Below are 23,033 nucleotides of genomic sequence, written 5' to 3'. Positions count from 1 at the left end.
TTCCAAGTTTCCTCTTGATCCCTGGTCATCCCATTCCTTTCCTGCCTACAAATGCTCTCCCCTCCTCTTGGAGCATCCACCTTTCTCACACTGTGTACCCCAGTCCACCCTGAGCCTCCCCGTTTCCCTGAGTCTCTTGCACACCCATTCTCTCATTTTCTATACTCATACCACTCACTTCCCCATTCATTTCCACTTTTTCAATCTCTCCTGTCTTACTCTCCTGCTCTTCCACATCACTCCCCTCTCAATCTGATTCATTCTCTCTATTCACTTCTCTACCTTCCAGTAGCAGTCTCTCCAAGCGACTCACACCATAACCACTCAAATGCAGTCCATCGCTCCCATACAGTTCACTTTGTCCCTCAAACTCATTCCACACATTAACAAACTGTACTCCCATCTCCTCACACATTTCAGCCAGAATATCATTCATAATCCTTACTCTCCGCTTCATTTCACCACAGTCATACCTAGGCAACACACTGACTACCCTTCCTGTCACACTATTCTCTTTTATCCTTCCAAGCAGCCTCCTGATATACATTCTGATATGCTCTTTGTTCTCCCTCAAATCATTTGTACCAATTAATACTATTAACTCTTTTGCTCGCTCCCGCCTCATATCCGATGCCTCAATCACTCTACTCATTTTACCGCCTGGAAAAACATACCTTGTGCATTCTATCCTCTAGCACACCTTTAATATAGGCCTACTTGTCACAGATATCTTGCAACAATTTATCAAAGTATTTGCATACCTATGATTCAATGGAGCCGACTTGCAAGCTGACAGCCATGGTACATCATTTACTATTTGCTGTTATAACGAAAAATCTGTCTTCATCTGTAAAGAATACATTAGCCCATTGGCATCTTGTCCAATTTTTATGGATACAACACCAATGAAAACATGTTCTGTTCTAAAATGAGCTGTGGATAAGGAGATGCAGACTACAAGCCTTTAGGCATATAGGCCTACTTCGTCGCAGATGTCTTGACACGGTTTATCAATATATATCCGTATACCTGTGATTGAATGGAGCTGACTTGCAAGCTGACCTGCCATAGTACATCATTTACATTTTGCCGTTATAACCAAAAATCTGTCTTCATGCTCCATGGTAGAGCGAAGGTGACCTCTTAGCAAACATCTCGTGTGTATGTGTGTGATAAAAGGACCTCCCAGATAAGTCTTTGACTCCATGAGGTCTTGGGGTAATAATAATAATAATAATAATAATAATATTCCATTGGCTTGAAATGCTGCCCAGAACCTGGATACAATGCTATGTGAGATTCCGAAGTCTGGCAATATCAGTAGTTCTGCAGCCTTTTTCAAGCTTTCCGATAATTCTTCCCTGCCTGAAATCATCTTGATGATGTTTTTGAGACTTTAAAAGACATTCAAATTTGCAACTTCATTTCTTCACTAAAAGAGCTTCCCTCAAGCACAAGCTGATTCATCTGGATATGTAGTTGTAATCTTCAGAAACAGTTCACCCTTAGGTTGAACCTAAGAGTGAACGTTTACAGTGACAGGATACCACATGGAATTCTAATTAGTAAACTGCAGCATATGGGGATGGATATAGGGTTGGTGAGATGGATAGGAGGGTGGTTGATGGAGAGATATCAGAGAGTAGTTTATTCAGGAGTAAAGTCTAAAAGACAGCCTGTGACTAGTGGTGTGCTACAGGGTTCTGTTCTTGGACCACTACTATTTAATTTGTTCATTAACAATATAGGAAAGGATCTGAGAGGAACTGTTCATTTGTTTGCTGATGATGCAAAGTTGGGTAGAGTAATAGTGAATGCACAAGATGTCAAAATTTTGCAGGATGATTTGGATAGTTTGGAAAACTGGGCTAAGGAAAATGTAAGGTTATGCATTTTGGGGTGAAAAGATTAGCAGCAGTATACCACATTGGTGGAACAGTATTCCAGGAGATTGACAAGGCAAGGGATTTGGGAGTGTTGGTGGATAGGGAGTTGAAGTTTGGGGTGGGGGGGGGGCACATTGCAAAAGTGGTTAATCAGTTCATCAAATCACTTGGTTACTGAAGAATACTTTGATGAGCAGAGACAAGCAAGTTATTGTTCCTCTATATCAAGCCTTGATAATACCCCATCTTGACTACTGTGCCCAGATTTGGGCACCAGGGTTTCTTCTTGATAGGGAGGAGGTGGAGAGGATCCAAAGGTAAGTGACTAAGCTGACAGCAGGTCTATGGAATGAATCTTATGAGAACAGGTTGAAGATTTGTGGGTTGCAGAAATTGGTTGATAGGCAGAAAAGGGGGGGGGATATGATTGAGACATTCAAATTACTGAAGGGGTTTCTATAAGATTAATTCAGAGGATATTTTTGGGAACGTGACTGGTGGTGGTGGGAGGACTAGGAGCCATCCATGGAAACTGGGCAAGAGTGTGGTTAGCAAGGGTGTTAGAGCTATGTTTTTTATTTTGAGAGTGGTGAACGAATGGAATAAGCTGCTAGAGTCTGTTGTGGGCATGCCATGACTGTGAATGAGTTCAAGGCGAAGTATGATAAATACTGTGTGAATGTTGAATAGTTGTTCTTGACATGATGTTAGGGCCTCCCTCGATGAGTCTAAGGACTCCTTGGAGTTGCCCGTAATAATAATAATAATAATAATAATAATAATATTCAATAATGCAAAGCAGCCTTTCTTTTGGAAGTGCAAAATGCTGTGCATTAAGGAAGATTCACTACCTAGACCAGTTTAAACCATTATTGAGGTCTCATTCAGTGGGAGTCAGACCCAGATGATACTACGGTTGAATTAATGCAGAAGTAAAGGTTGAAACTGGTCAGTGTAATGAACTCTCCCCAATACATAGCATTACGCATTTTCAAAAGGAAGCTGCTTTACATTATGGGATAATTAAAACAACAGAAAGGCTGTGTTGACAGTTCATGTTTAATTTAATAATAAGAAAATAATTCATATTTATTTACTTATTTGCTGTTATTTTGTTAGTTTTCAGAGCACAAACACAGTTTGTCACAGTACATAAACAGAAACAATTAGTTAACCGTGAGAGCAGTTTAAAATTGTAACAGACAACACAAAGAACTAAAGTTAAATTGAATTAAATAAAATTGAATAAATAGAGAGTTTAACAAGTATTAATTTGATTTTAAAATGACTGTCTCCTAGATTTTTGAAAAACTGATATAGCCATACTTGTTGAGATTTGGAGAATGTTTTAAAGTTTCTGCTGATTCCAGAAACAGTGTTGACATGACTTCTGTGTAGCACTTTTGTTTTTTTTCATCTAATCCTGTGTGAAGGAGTATCCAAGGTATAGTCTGCTAGTACCAACTTGTCATGACAATGGTGCTGAATGTATTTATTAAGTTCTTCAAGGCATATGTCAACAGATCTTCCATATCTCCCTATAATAAGCCAGGTCATAAGTACATGGCATTTCATATACTCCTGAATGTGACAAAGGGGGAGGGAGAGAGAAAGTGAAATATAATGGTTAAGTGAAAGATAAGGCTTCATTGAACGATAAGGGTTGTCAACTTAATATATGGTTTAAATGTGGTGAGAAGCTGATATTTATTAAGCATTTCAATGTGCTCTGAATATACAAGATAGTAAGTTTCATGTCATCTATTGTAATAGGTGAGGCAGGGGATTTGAGGAGAACATTTGGTATTTTTTTCTATTATTTAGGGATTATAACCATTGGCTATAAAAGTGTGGCAAAGGTAGGTGAGTTCATTATCATTAGAACATTATCATCAGAACAAACAGCCATGATTCTGGAGTTAGTGTTTTAAGGATACCATGCTGTTGACCTGGATGGTGTGATTGTTGGTGCAAATATCTTCCAGTATGTATAGGTTTTCTATAAATAGAAAAAGATAATGAGCCATCTGGAAGGCATGGGATTAGTGTATCTAGGAAGGGTAGACAAAATTCATTTTCCATTGTGAAGTGGACTTCAGGTGTCGGCTATTTAAATGCACCAAAAATATAACCAATGTGTCTGGAAAATGTGACCAATAGCAAACACGTCATCAGCATAGAAGAGCCAAAGTTTGAGAGTGGCTGTGTTGACTGCTTAGTTCTCTAAGTGGTCTATGCAGTAGCCAAAAAGGAGAACCCATGGCTGTCCCATCTAGTTGTTTGTATAGCTTTCCTTTCCATGTGAAATAACCAGGATGTACTGTGAATTTAAATAATTCAAATATCCAAAGGAAATGTGACTACAACAAATCAGAGGTCTCAGTTAATGACATGTTTGTGAATAGTGTAGTGAAGTAATATCAAAACTAGTCATTATGTCTGAACTTTTTAAAATATGCTTTTTTTTAATATATTTTTTAGATGAACAGAATTTTTTTTTTTTAAACAAACAAGGAAGAAATATCTGGTAATAATTTAGCTAAAAAAAAAAAAAAACAGCAAATTTGTATATAGGATTGTTTATACTATCAACAATATTAAATGTCATGGTGTATCTTATTTGTGAATTTTTGGTGCTCCATATATTCTGGGTGGCTTTTCATGAAAAGGCTTGAGTTTGTTAATAGTTTCTTTAGGATAGGCAGTGACTTTTTTTTCAGTAATTTATGAACTTTATTCTTTTGTATATTAGCAGTATCACAAATCTGTGATTCTGTATGTAGAATAATCTTGAAAGAGAACATGCATTTTGTTTTCATATTCTGTTTCATTCATTATCACAGCAGTGTTACCTTTCAGCTTTGGTTATCACAATATTGTTGTTATTGTATAGCTCTTTTAAGGTAACTGATTTCTTTTAGTAGATATTGTTTTTGGGAGGTTTGGATTTGGTTAGGATGTTAAGTATATCCAAATGAACACTGCTGGTTATAACAGGAAGTAGGCTGTATATTTCACATTCAGCAGACATGATTATTTCCACTTTTGGATTTTGCCTACGTGTAATGGCAAAGTTATAATCTTGACTTAATGTACTGAAAACTCTGTTAAGGCTGCTGATGACAATTTTCAATGACACAATCCTCTTGTAATGATCACTAATGTACTATTAACCAAGAACTTTATTTGTTAGCTGCATCCCCCCCCCCCAATATTAAAAATATTTCAATTATTCAAATTTGCAGTACATGCTGGTTATTTCACATGGAAAGGAAAAATATACAAACAACTAGATGGAGCAGCCATGGCCTCCTCACTTTGGCCAATTTCTACATAGAACAAAACAGAACCAAGCACAACAGCCATTCTCGAACCAGTGGTTTGGCTGTGTTATGTTTATGATGTGTTTGCTATTGGCTATATTGCTGAGACACATTAGATACATTTAAACAGTCACCATCTAATAACTATCTGGTTTTCCTGGATACACTAGTCACATGCCTCCTAAATAGCTAAATAGCTATTTAGCTATTTAGCATGCCTCCTAAATATTTAGCTATTTTAGCTATTTAGCATGCCTCCTAAATAGCTAAAAAAAAAAAAAAAAACTACACACACACACACACTCTGGAAGATATTCACAGAGAATCACAGCATCATCTAGTTCAACAATATGGTATCCTAAAAACAGTAACTCAAAGAGCCAGAGCTATCTGTTCTGATGACAATGATCTTACCAGATATCTAAATTAGGCAGCGTGCAACTGCAAAACTGAGATGAGTAGTCAATACTAGTGCTTCACAGTACTAACAAGACCAACAGAAGAAAATTCTAAGATCAGGTAGCATGACCTCTCCAAATTAAGTTCGTAGTTAAATAAATTATAATACCGGAATTAACTGACATAAAATATTATTTATTAGTATAATTTTTGCCCAAGTATCACATGCATCTTCAGTACAAGGTTGAACAATACCTGACAATTCCAAAAGGCACCACCTAAGTAGTGAATGCAAGATAACTAAAAAAAGTCTTTAGTTATCTTGCATTCATTAAATGTCCTATTAAAAAAAAATAATAAATATAAATAAATATTAATTAAATAATATATATATATATATATATATATATGGCAGAATGATCATTGACTCGGTTAACATACATAGTTTTATGAAAAAAATTTGAATGACTGGAACCGAGATTTAATTAAAAAGGTTTTAATATAAACACACTACTAGTTTCGGCCTGTAACAGCCTTCATCAGGTGACATTATAAAAGAAAAAACACTAAACATTGAGGGTTAAAAGACTATGAACAACATAGACAGTCTTTATACATAATTAGCATGAAAATGTTGTAGTTGTATTTGAAGCTGTTCTTTCATTTGTTGCATTGTTGGCAGAGTGCGTGCTTGCTGCATCACGTGAACGCCAGTACACGATTACAGCTGAATGACTATCTGGGAGGTTGTAGCTTAAGTTGTTATTTAGATGAACAGGATTGAAGATGATTTCTCTCGATTCCACAATTTTTCTCTCTATTTCGTCACTGCAACGGAAGATGTTTGTAGATTTTTCCCAGCAGACTTTGTGACTTTGGTTATCATCATTAGGATTAGCCGAGAAAAGGATATGACTTGATAATGCACTTGCTCGCTGTCTCTTGTAAGTAATGTCTCTCATGTGTTCTTCCATACGCATTTCGACAGATTTGTCTGTCTGCCCGAAATAAGGAATATCGCAGTCACATAATATTTTATATACGCCAGGGTATTTGAGTTGATGATGACAAGGTTTTGGGTGGCTAATTAAGGAACGGATCTTTGGAAGTGGAGTGAACAAGGTTCTGATATTGTATTTTTTTAGAATTTTTGCTAATTTATGTGAACAGTACTTATGTAAGGAATAGATATATTGCTTTTGAATCTATTTGTTTCTTCTGAGTGATATCTAGGAGGATTAAGAAGGAATTTGTTAATGATTTTCTTGGAATATCCATTAACTTCGAAAGAAGTTTTCAGATGGTTTATTTCTGTAAGCAGTTCATTTGGATCATCAAGAAGAGAACGGGCTCTATGTCCCAAGGTGGAAATTATTCCAAGAGGAGGGAAATGATGGGACTGACTGTGCAGATATCTGTTGGTATGTGTGGGTTTTCTATATATCGATATTTTTAGTTTACCAGAAGAGCGAGTCAGTTTGACATCAAGAAAAGGCAAGGAATTATCCGTTTCAAGCTCAGCAGTAAACTTAATATTTTGATGTCGGCTATTGAGATGTTCGAGGAAAGCCATAAGGGATTCATGTCCATGGCTCCAAACAATGAAGACGTCATCCACATAACGTTTCCAAACTTTAGATGTTAAAATAAAGGAAGAGATAGCCTTGGTTTCAAAATCTTCCAAGTAAATATTTGCAAGAACCGGAGATAAAGGATTATCCATAGCCAGTCCATGATTTTGTTTGTATATATTATCTTGAAATTTGAAGTAACCGGACCTGATGCAATGTGTAAGGAAGGCTAACATTTTTTTGGATAACTTGTCCTTGAGTAATGTTAGGACTTCATCTGTTGGGACATTAGTGAACAAAGAAGTTATGTCCAAGCTAGCCATGATGTCATTTTCATCAACTGTAATATCCTTGATGTATGTAACAAATTCTGTAGTGTTCTTGATAAAGGATGGTGATTTCCCTGAAAAACTTTTGAGGTATTTGGCAAGGTATTTTGAAAGATTGTATGTAGGAGAATCGATACCTTCTACAATTGGGCGTAATGGGGTGTTCTCTTTATGGATTTTAGGAACACCATATATGCGAGGAATTAACGGATGGAGAGAGCGTAGAGATAAGTGGACGTTTCGGGATAATTCAGTTGTTGTTTTTAATAAGTTGTTTGTACGATTTTGAAGTTCATGAGTTGGATCTCTCTCAAGTATTGAGTAGGTATCATTATTTAGTAATTCAATCATTTTATTCCTGTAATCTTCGGAGTTCAGGATGACTGTTGCATTTCCTTTATCTGTAGGGAGGATGATTATATCTCTGTTGTTTTTTAAACTTTTAATAGCTTTGCGTTCAGTTGAAGTAATGTTGTCTGCAGGTGGTTTTGCGTTATTGATAATAAAGATTGATTCAATACGTAGAAGGTTTGCATCTTGTGGAGGGAGAGAAGAAGCAGCTTACATTTTACAAGAATAAAATGATTGAATTACTACATAATGATACCTACTCAATACTTGAGAGAGATCCAACTCATGAACTTCAAAATCGTACAAACAACTTATTAAAAACAACAACTGAATTATCCCGAAACGTCCGCTTATCTCTACGCTCTCTCCATCCGTTAATTCCTCGCATATATGGTATTCCTAAAATCCATAAAGAGAACACCCCATTACGCCCAATTGTAGAAGGTATCGATTCTCCTACATACAATCTTTCAAAATACCTTGCCAAATACCTCAAAAGTTTTTCAGGGAAATCACCATCCTTTATCAAGAACACTACAGAATTTGTTACATACATCAAGGATATTACAGTTGATCAAAATGACATCATGGCTAGCTTGGACATAACTTCTTTGTTCACTAATGTCCCAACAGATGAAGTCCTAACATTACTCAAGGACAAGTTATCCAAAAAAATGTTAGCCTTCCTTACACATTGCATCAGGTCCGGTTACTTCAAATTTCAAGATAATATATACAAACAAAATCATGGACTGGCTATGGGTAATCCTTTATCTCCGGTTCTTGCAAATATTTACTTAGAAGATTTTGAAACCAAAGCTATCTCTTCCTTTATTTTAACACCTAAAGTTTGGAAACGTTATGTGGATGACGTCTTCATTGTTTGGAGCCATGGACATGAATCCCTTATGGTTTTCCTCGAACATCTCAATAGCCGACATCAAAGTATTAAGTTTACTGCTGAGCTTGAAACGGATAATTCCTTGCCTTTTCTTGATGTCAAACTGACTCGCTCTTCTGGTAAACTAAAAATATCGATATATAGAAAACCCACACATACCAACAGATATCTGCACAGTCAGTCCCATCATTTCCCTCCTCTTGGAATAATTTCCACCTTGGGATATAGAGCCCGTTCTCTTCTTGATGATCCAAATGAACTGCTTACAGAAATAAACCATCTGAAAACTTCTTTCGAAGTTAATGGATATTCCAAAAAAATCATTAACAAATTCCTTCTTAATCCTCCTAGACATCACTCAGAAGAAACAAATAGATTCAAAAGCAATATATCTATTCCTTACATAAGTACTGTTTCACATAAATTAGCAAAAGTTCTAAAAAAATACAATATCAGAACCTTGTTCACTCCACTTCCAAAGATCCATTCCTTAATTAGCCACCCAAAACCTTGTCATCATCAGCTCAAAATACCCTGGCGTATATAAAATATTATGTGACTGTGATATTCCTTATTTCGGGCAGACAGACAAATCTGTCGAAATGTGTATGGAAGAACACATGAGAGACATTACTTACAAGAGACAGCAAGCAAGTGCATTATCAAGTCATATCCTTTTCTCGGCTAATCCTAATGATGATAACCAAAGTCACAAAGTCTGCTGGGAAAAATCTACAAACATCTTCCGTTGCAGTGACGAAATAGAGAGAAAAATTGTGGAATCGAGAGAAATCATCTTCAATCCTGTTCATCTAAATAACAACTTAAGCTACAAACTCCCAGATAGTCATTCAGCTGTAATCATGTACTGGCGTTCACGTGATGCAACAAGCACGCACTCTGCCAACAATGCAACAAATGAAAGAACAGCTTCAAATACAACTACAACGTTTTCATGCTAATTATGTATAAAGACTGTCTATGTTGTTCATAGTCTTTTAACCCTCAATGTTTAGTGTTTTTTCTTTTATAATGTCACCTGAAGAAGGCTGTTACAGGCTGAAACTAGTAGTGTGTTTATATTAAAACCTTTTTAATTAAATCTCGGTTCTAGTCATTCATATTTTTTTCATAAAAAAAAATATATATATATATATATATATAATTTTAAAAAGTTAGGAAAGATTAGCTGATTTAAAAAGTACTATCTTCCACAAAGGGATGATAGCAGAAAACATTTCTTTATAAAGATATGTTTCTTTATAAAGAAACATGAAGTTTTGCATGTTTCTTTATAAAGCCGTTCTATGAGGAACTGACTTTTGTGAAGGACTCTTGTTTCAACACTAGACATAGAGTTCCAATGAACTCTATGTCTAGTGTTGATGGCATGCTCTGCAAGTCCAGACTGTTCAGGTTCAAGGTATTGAATATAAGACTTATGTTCTTCTAGCCAAATAAAAGCAGATCATCCTGTTTGTCTGAAATAAGATAACCCACAGGAGCAAGGATTCTGGTAGACACCTGAATAATTGAGATGTGGAAGCTTGTCCTTTGGAGAAGTGAGAAAGGTGGAGATTTTTCTGATGGGGCAAAAGGCAACAAAAATATTTAGTGGTCTTAAAACTTTTGCTATGCGTTCACTAATGCCTTGCATGTAAGGGATAGGAATATGAGTTATTTCTTCTGTATTTGGAGAGGTAGGGATAAGAAAACTGATTAAAGCTCTTTTGATGAAAGAATTCTTATAACCATTAGATAAAAAAGTGGAAATAATATGTTGCAATTCTTTTTGTAATAGCTTATCGGGAGAACATAAGGAGTGGGCCTGATGAATCAGTGTTTTAATAGTTCCAGCCTTTTGAGTGGGATGTGGTGAGATTCAGCATGGATATAATGGCCTATATGAGTCTTCTTCTTCCTAAAAACTGAGAAATGTAGGTTAGTTACCATCTGGTTGGTGAAGAATTAAAAGATCTAAAAAGGCTAACTGCTTATTTACTTCTTCCTCTAGGGTGAATTGGATCCTTGGATGAAGTGCATTTAATTTCGAGAGAAACTGTTGTAATTCAAAAGAAGAGCCATTCCAGATAGCAAAAATGTCATCTACATATCTGAACCAGCGAGTAGGTCTAGATGAAATGTTGTCGAAAATATTTTGTTCAAAGTGCTCCATAAAGAAGTTGGCGATAGCAGGAGAAATAGGATTGCACATTGCTGTTCCTTCGATTTGTTGATATTATTATTATTACTACTACTACCCAAGACCCCATGGAGTCAAAGACTCATCTAGGAGGTCTTTTTATCATATACACACACAGCTCATCATAACCACGCTTTAAACACACTCAAATTCTTTGCAGACACCACACTTTCAGACAAGGCATTCCAATCATTCACAACTCTGCATGCAAAAAACCTGCTTCTCACTCCCCTGCTCACTCTTTATACAGTTTCCAGGGATGACCTCTGGTTCTCCCCTGATCTCCCACTGTTTTTCTGTAGAAACTCTCTGACATTGATCCTATAACAACCCTTTACTAACTTGTAGGTCTCTATCATATTGACCCTCTTCCTCCTATCCACTAGACTCTGTAAATGGCATCTTCTCAATCTTTCCTCATATTCGACATTCCAGAGGTCAGAAACTACCTTAGTCAGTTGCCTCTAGACTCTTTCCAACATCTCTTTATCCTTTTGAAAACCAGTTGACCAAATCTGGGCACAATAGTCCATGTGTGGCCTAATCAAAGCCTTACACAATGGAACAAGAATCTCCCTATTTCTACAAGTCAGTGTCCTCCACATCATTCCCAGAAGTTTTTGTGTTGTCTTCACGATTTTGACAATGTGTCCTCTAAATTTCAGATCCTTACCCACTATTACCCCAAGATCTCTTATTTCTTCCACCTCCGACAATATATCTCCACCAAGCATAAATTCTACATCCCATCTTTGTTTTTCAAATTTTAAAACCTTACATTTTGCAACGTTGAACTCGCATCCCCATTCCTGTGCCTAATATATAACTTGTTTTTAAAGTAAAAATAACCAGAATGTATTACAAAATCAAATATTTTAACAATGTTTGAAGGAAATTTTGGCCATAGTAATTCAATGCTGTCAGATAAAGGAACATTAGTAAATAATGAAACAACACCTAAACTAATCATAATATCCAAAGTGTTCATCAAATGAAGATCCCAAGTTTTATTTTTGAAATCCAAAATATTTTTTATATAAGTAGCAGTTCTTCTAGTTGAAGAAGTGAGTAAGTTTGATAAAAATTTTTTGAAATTTTATAAGGTGGACAACTTATACAGTCTACAACTGGTCTTAATGGAATACCTGGTTTATGAACTTTTGGAAGAACATACAATCTAAGTGGACAACCAAAGAAGGTTTTAAGTTTTTTCTTTTGATCCTCATTCCATGAAGATACATTATCTATAAGAGAATTAAGTCTTTTTAATTGACTACTAGTAGGATCCGATGTGTGGGCATGTAAGTTGAATAGTCTCAGAGTAGCAGAGACATTTTTCTCTCATATTCTCTTCTATCTTGAATAATGACAGCCTTTCCTTTGTCAGCTTTGTCAACCTTGTAATGAAGATGCCTGTGATACTCAGGCGAAAATTATACTAATAAATAATATTTTACGTGAGTTAATTCCGATATTATAATTTATTTAAATATGCCTACTCACGGTATTCCTTATTGAAACATATAAGTTCATAGTTATCTGAACATGGTACAACAGTAATTTGGTTTTAGTTACAATATGAATCGTTTCCAATGCCTTATAAGTGCCTTGTACATATTAGTTATTATTTGTGCTGCAAAGATGCTGAGTACAAAACCAGAAAAATATTTCAATAACTTTCACTAAATTGTTTTTGAACTATCTAGACTCTTTTAAAATCATACCCTCAAAAAGGAGAAATGTTAGGTTTCTCCATGTCTGACATAAATCTGAAAACATCGTTTATGTTGAAAGAGATGAAAGAAAAAATAAACTGTCTCTTTATTCTGGAATCCAAGCATGGTTTTTTTGGCCAATTCAAACCTACAATGAGCAAAATGGTAGTAATACATCAAGCAATGAAAATCATCTACTACTTAGTGGTACCAAGCAAGTATCACAGAGGAAGCAATTCATCTGGAGAATGTAGACACCATATCTCACTCCTTCCTATATTACTTAGTTTGGACAGTTTCTTTCAGTCTGATGATTTAATGCTGTGCCTGGAGGATACATTATTCTTACCTTTTCACACAATGCCTATCATACTGCTCCTTAAACTCTTTCACTGACAATGTATTTATAATCATATTCAACAAACCTTTCCATCATTTACAATTGTCCAAGCAAAAATTGAATCCTCACATTTTTGCTAAGCATGTGGAGGTATTAAAGCTTAGGTGCTGGTTTAAACTTATAATGGAAATGAACAAAATGGCAGCTCATGTATCACTCTCGCGTTTTGATTAGTGTGATATTTATGGATTTCTGAATGATATATAGAGGTAAGCATTCTTCATTTTGTGAAATATAATTGCTATTGCTTCGCGCATTTAGCTATTCGATCGATATTGCTGGCAGTCCTTTGCAGCTGAGATATCCTCTACAGAATTTCTGCTGGCAGGTCTTTAGAACTGCGGGATTTCTTCTTGCGTTCATATGCAAATCCCCAATCACCACCTACTAGACTTATCAACGAACAGAACGGACATGGATAACTTTAATGATCTTCTACAGCATCTAAATAAAGATCAAGCACTAAACCTATTTAAATTATTACTTAAAAAATTTGATATGGAATGGCCAGGTTTTCTAAACCTGTACACAAAACCTGACAAACCCAAAGATATCGAGGATGAAGTTGAAGAGATCGACAACACGATCGTCTCCCTACCTGAGAACCACAGTCAGACAGACTTCACAGAAGAACACACGAGTAAAAGACACAGAACCGAGGATGATCATATGGAAAACGAAACACCCTCACAAACAGTGCCGGAAAAAAAAGGAAAAGGTTCCCCCCGGTAATTCTCCGTGAAAAAGAAAAATGGACCACAGTTGCTCAAAACCTGAGAGAACATAACATTGACTACTCCTGGGCCAGAAACACCGATGAAGGAGTAAAAATTCAACCAACTACAATCACAGACTACAGAGGGATAACAAAAATGATGGACAACAACAAACTACAATACCATACCTTTGCACTAAGCAGCGAAAGAAATCTCAAGGTTGTACTCCGAGGTGTCACTGAAGGCATTACCTCCGAGGAGATTGCGGCAGACCTTACCCAGCAGGGCCTGACACCAATCAAAGTCAGCTGGATGTTCAGATCCGATAAACGACCGATGCCATTAGTATTAGTTGAGATTCAGAACATGCAAAGACGAATTTACAACATAACTGCAGTCTGTGGACTAAAGATAACAACAAACCCACTCAGGAAAAGGGTATCAGCAGGGCAATGTCATTGTTGCCAAAAGTTTGGCCATGCCCAAAAACTATGAAGTTCAGATGCCTGAAGTGTGGTGAGAAACATCAAACCATTACATGCACAATACCAAGAACCACACCAGCCAAATGTGCCAACTGTGGAGGTCCCCACCCAGCAAACTACAAAGGATGCAACCACCACCCCAGAAATCCCAGAACTACAAGATCCATCCAACCTCCCCCAATCTGGACCACTCAAAGCATCTCAGCTGACCAGTCATCAAACCAACAAAACCCTATCCACAAAAGTCAGGAAAGGGCTCAACCTCCCACCAAGACCTATGCAGAAGCAGCCCGCCCAAAGGACACAATACACAGCAATCAAATAGGCTCCAACATTACAGCAATACTGACTGCCTCGATAGCCACTATGCTGCAGGAATTCAGCAGAACAAACCCAACGCATCCTCCAAAGAGATTCCTGCAAGGAACCCATTCCATACTGACAGCACTCAACAATGAATAAAACAAAAGTAAAACCCAACTTGCTTCTAATTGCAGCATGGAATGCCAACAGCTTCTCCAGCAAAACACTAGCACTACAGGAATTTGCACTCAGATACAACACTGACATAATACTAATCAACGAGACCTACCTGAGACCCTCTAACAACCCAAAAGTGAGAGGATACACAATGTACTGAACCAATAGACTCAGCACCAGAGTGGGAGGCACTGCCATCTATATCAAACCGTACCTCCACTACAATGCTATATCCAACCCACAGACTACCAACCTGGAAATTACAGGAATACAAGTCCACACAAGCAATGCAGGAAGCCTCAAGATATATGCTGCCTACAACTCACCAAGCAAACCTTCACTGACAGCAGACCTGGATGCTGCCCTTGGCACCACAGACCCCACCATCATAGCAGGACACTTAAACGCCAAGCACACAGCCTGGTTCAGCACCACCAACAACAGAAGTGGACGCATACTACACAACTATTCAACACTTAACTCAGTTGTGATAGCAGGACCCACTGAGCACACTCATTACAGCCCTCATGACAGATCAGATGTACTTGACATAGCTATCCTTAGAAACATCAGTTATCAATACCAACTAGAGACAATCAATGAACTATCATCTGACCACAACCCAATCCTGATCAAACTTGGCACAAGACCAACTGGTCCCCCAGCACACCTTCATATCATGAGATAAGCTAGCCAAAATCCTACCAAAATATATTGGCCCTGTATCCATCATCCACAAAAAAGAAGAAATAGATGAAGCAGTAAGAAATCTAACAAACCAAATCAAAAAAGCACTAGAAGCAGTCACCAAAACCACAACCAACCACCCAACCAGACGGCACCCAGAAAACATCATGGACCTCATCAGAACGAAAAACAAAGCCAGGAAAAGATACCACAACACAAGAGCCCCACAGGAGAAGAAATCACTGAACAACTTGAACAACCAAGTCAGAAAAGCATTTCAAAACCACAGGAATGGAACAATAAACTGTCATCACTCAACCCAGATCACACAATATGGAAATTTCTGAAGATCCTGCACACTAAACACAACCCTCTATCCCCACATGCAAACTGCACATGATACTGCACACTGATACAGAAAAAGCAGAAGCAATAGCAGAAAAACCCAGAAAAACAATACAGTCCATCATATGACAACATAAACATTACCCACATATATAAAGTCCACCAGCAGGTCAAGCATACCTTAAGACAGACCACAGACAAACCTGACAGCATCACTCCCACTACTCCAATGGAAATAACCAACATCATAAAACAGCCAAACAACAAAAAAGCTCCAGGTCCAGATGGAATTACAAACAGAATCATCAAACTACTTCCTCGAAAGGCTATTGTGCACCTGGTTAACATAACCAATGCAATACTGAGGATACAACACTTCCCTACTGCATGGAAAACAGCTGACATCATACCAATAAAAAAGCCAGGAAACAATCCACAACTCCCGCAAAAGCTACCATCCGATAAGCCTGCTTTCCAACCTAGGAAAGATTGCTGAAAAAATCATCCTTTCAAGACTTCAAGAAAAATCAGACCAATTAGGAATAATTCCAAACGAACAATTTGGCTTCTGCCGTGTACACAGCACAGTGCAACAAATACACTGACTAGTGGAGCACATCGCTCAAGGATACAACTGGAACCTTCACACAGCTGCAGTCTTTCTGGATATTGCCAAGGCCTTTGACAAGGTATGGCATCAAGGATTACTCTACAAACTCATAGGCCAACAAACCTTACCCATCTAATAAAATCATGCCTCACTGACAGATCCATGCAGATAAAAATAAATGGCACCATCTCAACTAGGTGGCAAATCAGAGCAGGAGTACCACAGGGGATTCCTGTTGGCTCCTTTACTTTTCACAATCTACGTGGCTGACATTCCACAGAACCTGAGGACTGCCATCACAGCCCTTTATGCAGATGACACAGCCATAATGACAAGATCTCTCTGCCCACACCTGGCAATCAGTCGTCTCCAGGACACCATCACAAAGCTAGAGAAATGGTTCTCGGACCAGAGGATACAAGTAAACCCCATCAAAAAGCTCAGCTGTACTATTCACCAGATGCAAAGCCTTCATCCAAGATGACATCCAACTCCTCGGAAAAAAGATACCATGGCAGACAGAAACCAAATACCTTGGGGTACAGCTGGACAAAAAGCTGAATTCCAACAGCCACATCAAGCTCATAGGCACAAAGACATCCAGAACCATAGCCCAACTCTATCCCCCTGATCAACCGTAACAGCAAATTGGATACATGCAACAAGCTGTTACTATATCAGATGGTAATAAGACCAGTAATCACATATGCATCCCCAGCATGGAGTCACACATCCAAATCTAACATCCTGAAACTACAGAGGACACAAAACAAGTGCCTGCGGATGATACTGGATGCCCCATGGTTCATCAGAAACATGCAGATCCACAGAGAAATCGGAAGCCCAGACATCATCCATTCTCTCCTTCATGACCATGCAGAAACGTTCTTCAGCAAGGCACACTCTCATCCCAACCCACTAATCAGACAAGCTTCCAGTTATAGTGAACATGACGATCACAAACATAAAAGACCCAAGACAATCCTGCTCTCAGCAGAACAGAGCTAACTCCATAGTTCACGAAGTGCAAGCATAAGGCTTACAACCCCCCCCCCCCAATCAAGCTTCTCGACACAGACAAAGGGGAAAATAAAAAGCATTTTATGCTCCCCCAGCAAGCTAGTAACAGTATTGTTGTTAAACTTATAATTAGGCTTAATTGAATGAATACAGCAAAGCGGAAATAATTAAATGGCTTTAATCTTTCCGATATTTTTTCTATCTTACAGGGACATCATCTGGGATACAATACCAAAAAGTGTAATAACATACACAAAACACAAAACAAAAAGTGAAAGAAATTCCAGTCTTATGAGGAGTATCCTCTATGGATGCTGTTAGCTAGCCTTGCCGATTGGCAGGAGGCCCGGGAATTAATGTTTCTCAAATCTTGGGAGTTTGATATGACCATATTTATTTAGTTAGGTTTTTTTAAAAAAAAAAAAAAAAATCTGCTGCTAAAAATCTGTAGTAAAAAATATTTGCAAGTATTTGATGCAGTGAAACATGGTTGTTTTTTCCATTTCATTCTATGCAAAGTATCTAAGACATGGTCAGAAAGACTCAACTGATCATAACTGTGGTGGTAGATGTATTTCTTGTGTCTTTCAAGTTGCCAGATCTTTCAGTTTATCCATATTATAACAAGTTTCAAGAACAAGGAACCTTGTAAAAAACACCTCGAACAGAGAGAGAGAGAGAGAGAGAGAAGGGATCTTTTGGAGGACAGATGAGGAATGTAAGCCAAATAAGAATTGAAAGCAGTGCAGAGTTTATATTTCTTTAAAAGTTCTGGCTATTTTTTTCTGAGGTATCCTAGATACAAGGAATAGTAATAGCATTACTACAAAATTAAATTTTAAAAAGATGTTTATTAACTGGCTTATATTTCAACGGATTTCAAACCAGCATCCTCAGAGCAAAACAATGTTACAGTTTACACATGTGAATAAGTGAAACATTCAAATTATAACAGACAAAAGATCTAAGTCCTAATTTGGCACCCTCTAATGTTATATAAAAGAAGCATTACTGTTGTGTAGGAGTTTATCTCAAGACAACAGTCTCCCAAATTTTTGGCAGATTAATGCAGCCATACTTGTTAAGGTTAGGAGGTAGGATATATATTGCAACTGTGGTCTACACTACATAGAACAGACTGGCAGAGTGAGATATGTCGACTGGAACACTTCAAGGAGGTTTAGAATGAAAGAAAACATAAATCAGGACTAGCAACACATACAACAAAAACAAAACACCAAATTTACCCTAGATTTTTTTAAAATTATTGGCTTCTCTTGCATGTAATACCTGCATTAAATCTTAAATGGCTAGTTTACTGTTAAACATTCTGTCTTGTTTCAATTTTATTTTTACAATTAAGACAGACTGTAAGATTCAGTCCAAAATATTCTGAAACATGAAGACAAAGTGCAATCTTTTAAGTATACTTAAATAATCTGTTATTATTACTCTAGTAATAACAGAATGTTTTACATACCTTTATAGTTTATTTCCTGTACTACTCATAGTAAATGACTCCTTTGGGAATTGAATAGCTCCACTAACTAATTTTAAACATTTCTTTTACAACTATCCAATCTCCATAGTGTTCTTGTGCATATCAATGTAGGTGCCATCAAAAAAAAGTTCCACCTTTAAGTCGGTACACATTTTGCCTGTCTTGAAATGAGTAGGCTTGAAAGGCTTACACAGGTTGTATTTAAGAACCCCCTCAAGAATTTTAAATACAACTGAAGATGTAACCATCAAATAAGTTAGAAAGATTTCCTTTGATATCAAATGGATAAGGCACAATTTTCAAACTTCTGCAACACAGAGTTCTTATTTAACTATTTATCTTATTTCTGATACTTTAATATGACAAATTATTTTAAATGTTGGTCTGTCTACATGAAAACTATATTCTGCCTGCTAAATAATCAAAGAGAGTTATTTATACTTACCAAGACTAAGAGGACTTCAGGTTCCAAAGATGATAATATATTGGCAATCTACAACAAAAAAAGTATTTTATGAAAAGGCAGGATAAAGAAAGCAAAATAAAATGTTCTTTCGCATGTACACAAAATAAAAGGTATGACTTAAAGTATATAAATTAGATACCAAGAAATTATATACTTGGTTTAATCCTTTATCCAAGTGTAAGCAAAGAAGTTTGCGCCTGAACTATTTTCAGGACTGGGGCAACTCATATATAGAAGCTTATGACTTCACATTACTTGCCTTAGTATCCCATAATGCAAAACGCATATCCTTACAGGTGTGATAATACTAAGGCAAATGATGTGAAGTCATAAGCTTCTATATACGAGTTGCCCCAGTCCTGAAAATAGTTCAGGCACAAACTTGTTTGCTTACACTTGGATAAAGGATTAAACCAAGTATATAATTTCTTGGTATCTTTAATTTATAGTATAACCAAGTGGAAATTTAATTTATAGTATAATTTATAGTATAATTTATTTTATAGTATAACCAAAATTTATATTTTGGTTAGACTATAAAATAAATTTTATTTTTTTTTTAGTATAATTTATAGTATAACCAGATATATATACTATAAACTTTAATTTATAGTATAACCAAACTTCTAACAACTTAAAATATAGTTTTAATACTTACCAATTCTTCACACTCCATTTATAAAGTGGGCGCTTTGTATTTAGCAGAATTCAAAAATAGTACTATTTACAAACACTGAATGTTTGTAAATGACAAGCATTTAATATAAAAGGAACCCCACCTTAGATCTCTATTACATTTTATTAGAGATCCATGTGAGGGGATTACTGATTCAAAGCTCCATATAGCTATATTAATGAATAAAGGATGAAAGTTTCATTAGAAGACAAAAAATGAAATTCTCATCAGCATACAGAGAATATCATGCATAGCAGAAATTATACTAGTATAAAAAAGGCTAATGAATATTTCTATAATGTACACATTCAGAAAACAAAAAATTGCTGTGTTCATATCATATTTATCGACTTTGATAAATGCGAATAAAGACAAAACTCAAAATATACTTCATAATTTTTTTAATAACATTTTCTGTATATTTTATAGAATGTGATATTTTATAAATTTAGTTATTAAATCAGTGAATAATTTTTTTATTTGACAATGATTTACAAAAAAAAAAAATATCACAAGTTATCACCTCAGTCTGTATTTGCTCAGATGAGCATGCTAAACATGAGGCATGAATAACAAAAGAATTCCAATTTCACCATGTTATTATCATTATGAGAGACTTCCGGGAAGTCAGGGACTCATCGAGGGATGTCACATACCACTCACACCAGCATACATGTGCTTGATTTCATTCAGACTACTTGTATACAACATCCAATTGCAATTCATTCCAATCACACACCACTCTATGAGAGAAAAATCTAGCCCTCAACCCCTTCCTGACAGTATTCATTTTCAACTTACAAGGACTTCCTCTTGTCCTTTCCTCACTCTCCATAAAATGAAAAATTCCATCTACTGAAATCCTGTATGACCCTTTCAGAATTTGCAAGTTATATTACCCCTCTTTCTCCTGTTTGCTAGTGTCTTCATAATCAGTATACCACAATTCCAATATAATTTTAAACACTTTTCTTTGCACTCACTCAATGAATCAGAATCAACACGGACATCAGAAGACCAGACCTGTATGCAATAGTCCAAGAGAGGTCTTATCAAGGCCTTGTAAAGAGGTAAAATGACTTCCTTATCTTTACATGTCAAGGTTCATTCATTCATCATTGCAATTATCCTCCGAGTAATATTTGCAATCTTGGCTGTATGGCCTGTGAACTTCAAATTCCTATCTAAAGAACTCCGAGATCCTTAGCCTGATCAGTTTCTTCTAGCCATAACCCACCAATATAATATGACACTGGATATCTAATCTCACCAAAGAGCATGGACTTACATTTACCAATATTGAACTAACAGCCATTTTCCAATGCCCACAATTCCAGCCTATTCAAATCATTCCTGCATATCTGCCACATTCCTGATTACCCTGTCTATTTTTGCATCATCATCAACAAATAGAATGAATAATAATGGACAAAGGACTGATCCTTGTGGTACCACCAAAACTGGTTACATTAAATCTTGTAGTCTCACATCCCCAATATATCACTTTTTGATATCTGTCAGTAAGCCATCCACTAATCCATGCCATTATTTTATAATCCCATCCTATAATCTCCAATTTATGCAATAGTCTTTCATGCTATATTCTATCAAAAAGCCTTGGAAAAATTCAAAAGTATCATGGCATACCCATTCACTTTATCTAACTCATTAGAAACATTATTATAGAATGTGAGCAATTTGATTAAACATGACCTTCCATTAGTAAACCCATGCTGTTCTTTGCAAAGTAGAGATTCTCTGTCAACCCATTTCTGAAGATGAGCCCTAATTAACTTCTCCAAAATCTTCACCACCACTCCAGAGATATTAAGGTTGATACTTAGATACATCAGTCTTTGCACTACCCTTGTGCAATGGGATTACCAAACTTCCTTTCTATTGCTGAGTAATCTTCTGTTCTGAGACTCAAAGTACATAGCCTGCTCAAAGGAATAGCTAGTTCAGCTGAACACACTTTTAGCATTCTTGTTGATATCCCATTCATCCTTATTGCCAAATTCTTATTCAGTTTATGCAACAACTTTAGTATGAGTTACACTCTCTAGTATGAGAGATACACATAAGTTTCTTCATCCAGTGAAGAGATAGCAGTGAGCATAATGTTGCATACATGAGGCTAATAGCTTTTAACAAACTGGACACTCATTAGTTCAACAATCTCTTCTGTGTCTGTCACCTTTACATCATCTGTAATGAGTTAATATTTCATATTCAACTTTTACTTGCAGCAATGATAGAATTCTTTTAGGTCGTCTTTAGTTTGCAGTCATTCCCCTCCCCCCCATACTTGGACTTAGCTTTCTGTACAACAGCTGTGATTCTTCTGACTTGCTCCTTATAACTTTCCTAACTGACATCATCTTTATGCCAACAGTATTTCTTTGACATCATCTTTTTCCTTATGAATCTCTTACTTAACAAGATTGCACATCCATTTCACTCCAACCCTAGTTATTCTCCACTAAACACATACATATTTCACTATTTTGCTATATAGGAACTTCCAATTCAGAATTTATTTTATCACTGTCCTCTTTATCTTTCCTTATTTTATTTATTGTTTCTACTCATTCATTCTAACTTATCTCTCAAATTTCTTAATCACAATAAAAGGAGTTAAGGATCACACTTGATTCTTATACTTGCTTACATGTTTTTCTAGAAAGCAAGTTTCCTTAAACATATCTTTCCTTCATTTTCTGAAGTATGGTTGAAGAATAATCACTCTGGCAATAAGAATTGAGCAGCTCTCAAGGCACACTTCCAAATGGGGAAAAAAAAAAAAAAAGAACTTGACTGCAAATTTCATCTTGCTCCATGAAACATATACCACTTGCTTCCCATTAAGCACATAACATTCTTACTAATGTACAAAGGCCTGATACATTATACGGTCCTTCAGTATAAAATTCACAGGTCCTCATTAAAGAGTAGATAAAGATACATAT

At 36.4% G+C, this 23,033-nt stretch overlaps 1 protein-coding gene across 3 annotated transcripts in view; it reads right to left on the bottom strand.

Annotated features, from left to right (window-relative positions):
- Positions 1-23,033, bottom strand: part of Dip-C (dipeptidase C) — a 400,748-nt gene that overhangs the window by 283,936 nt on the left and 93,779 nt on the right. For all 3 annotated transcript variants that reach the window (XM_090391828.1, XM_090391835.1, XM_090391843.1), the window contains exon 5: positions 19,368-19,415. In XM_090391828.1, coding sequence (XP_090247954.1) covers positions 19,368-19,415 — 48 coding nt within the window. The remainder of the gene's footprint in view (positions 1-19,367; positions 19,416-23,033) is intronic.

The sequence above is a fragment of the Typopeltis vanoorti genome, chromosome 1 (assembly GCF_054136105.1).
Source record: "Typopeltis vanoorti isolate ZY-2024b chromosome 1, IOZ_Tvanoo_1.0, whole genome shotgun sequence".
NCBI lineage: Eukaryota > Metazoa > Arthropoda > Arachnida > Uropygi > Thelyphonidae > Typopeltis > Typopeltis vanoorti.
Note: the sequence above shows the minus strand (reverse complement) of the source record. Positions and strands in the feature narration are given on the sequence as shown.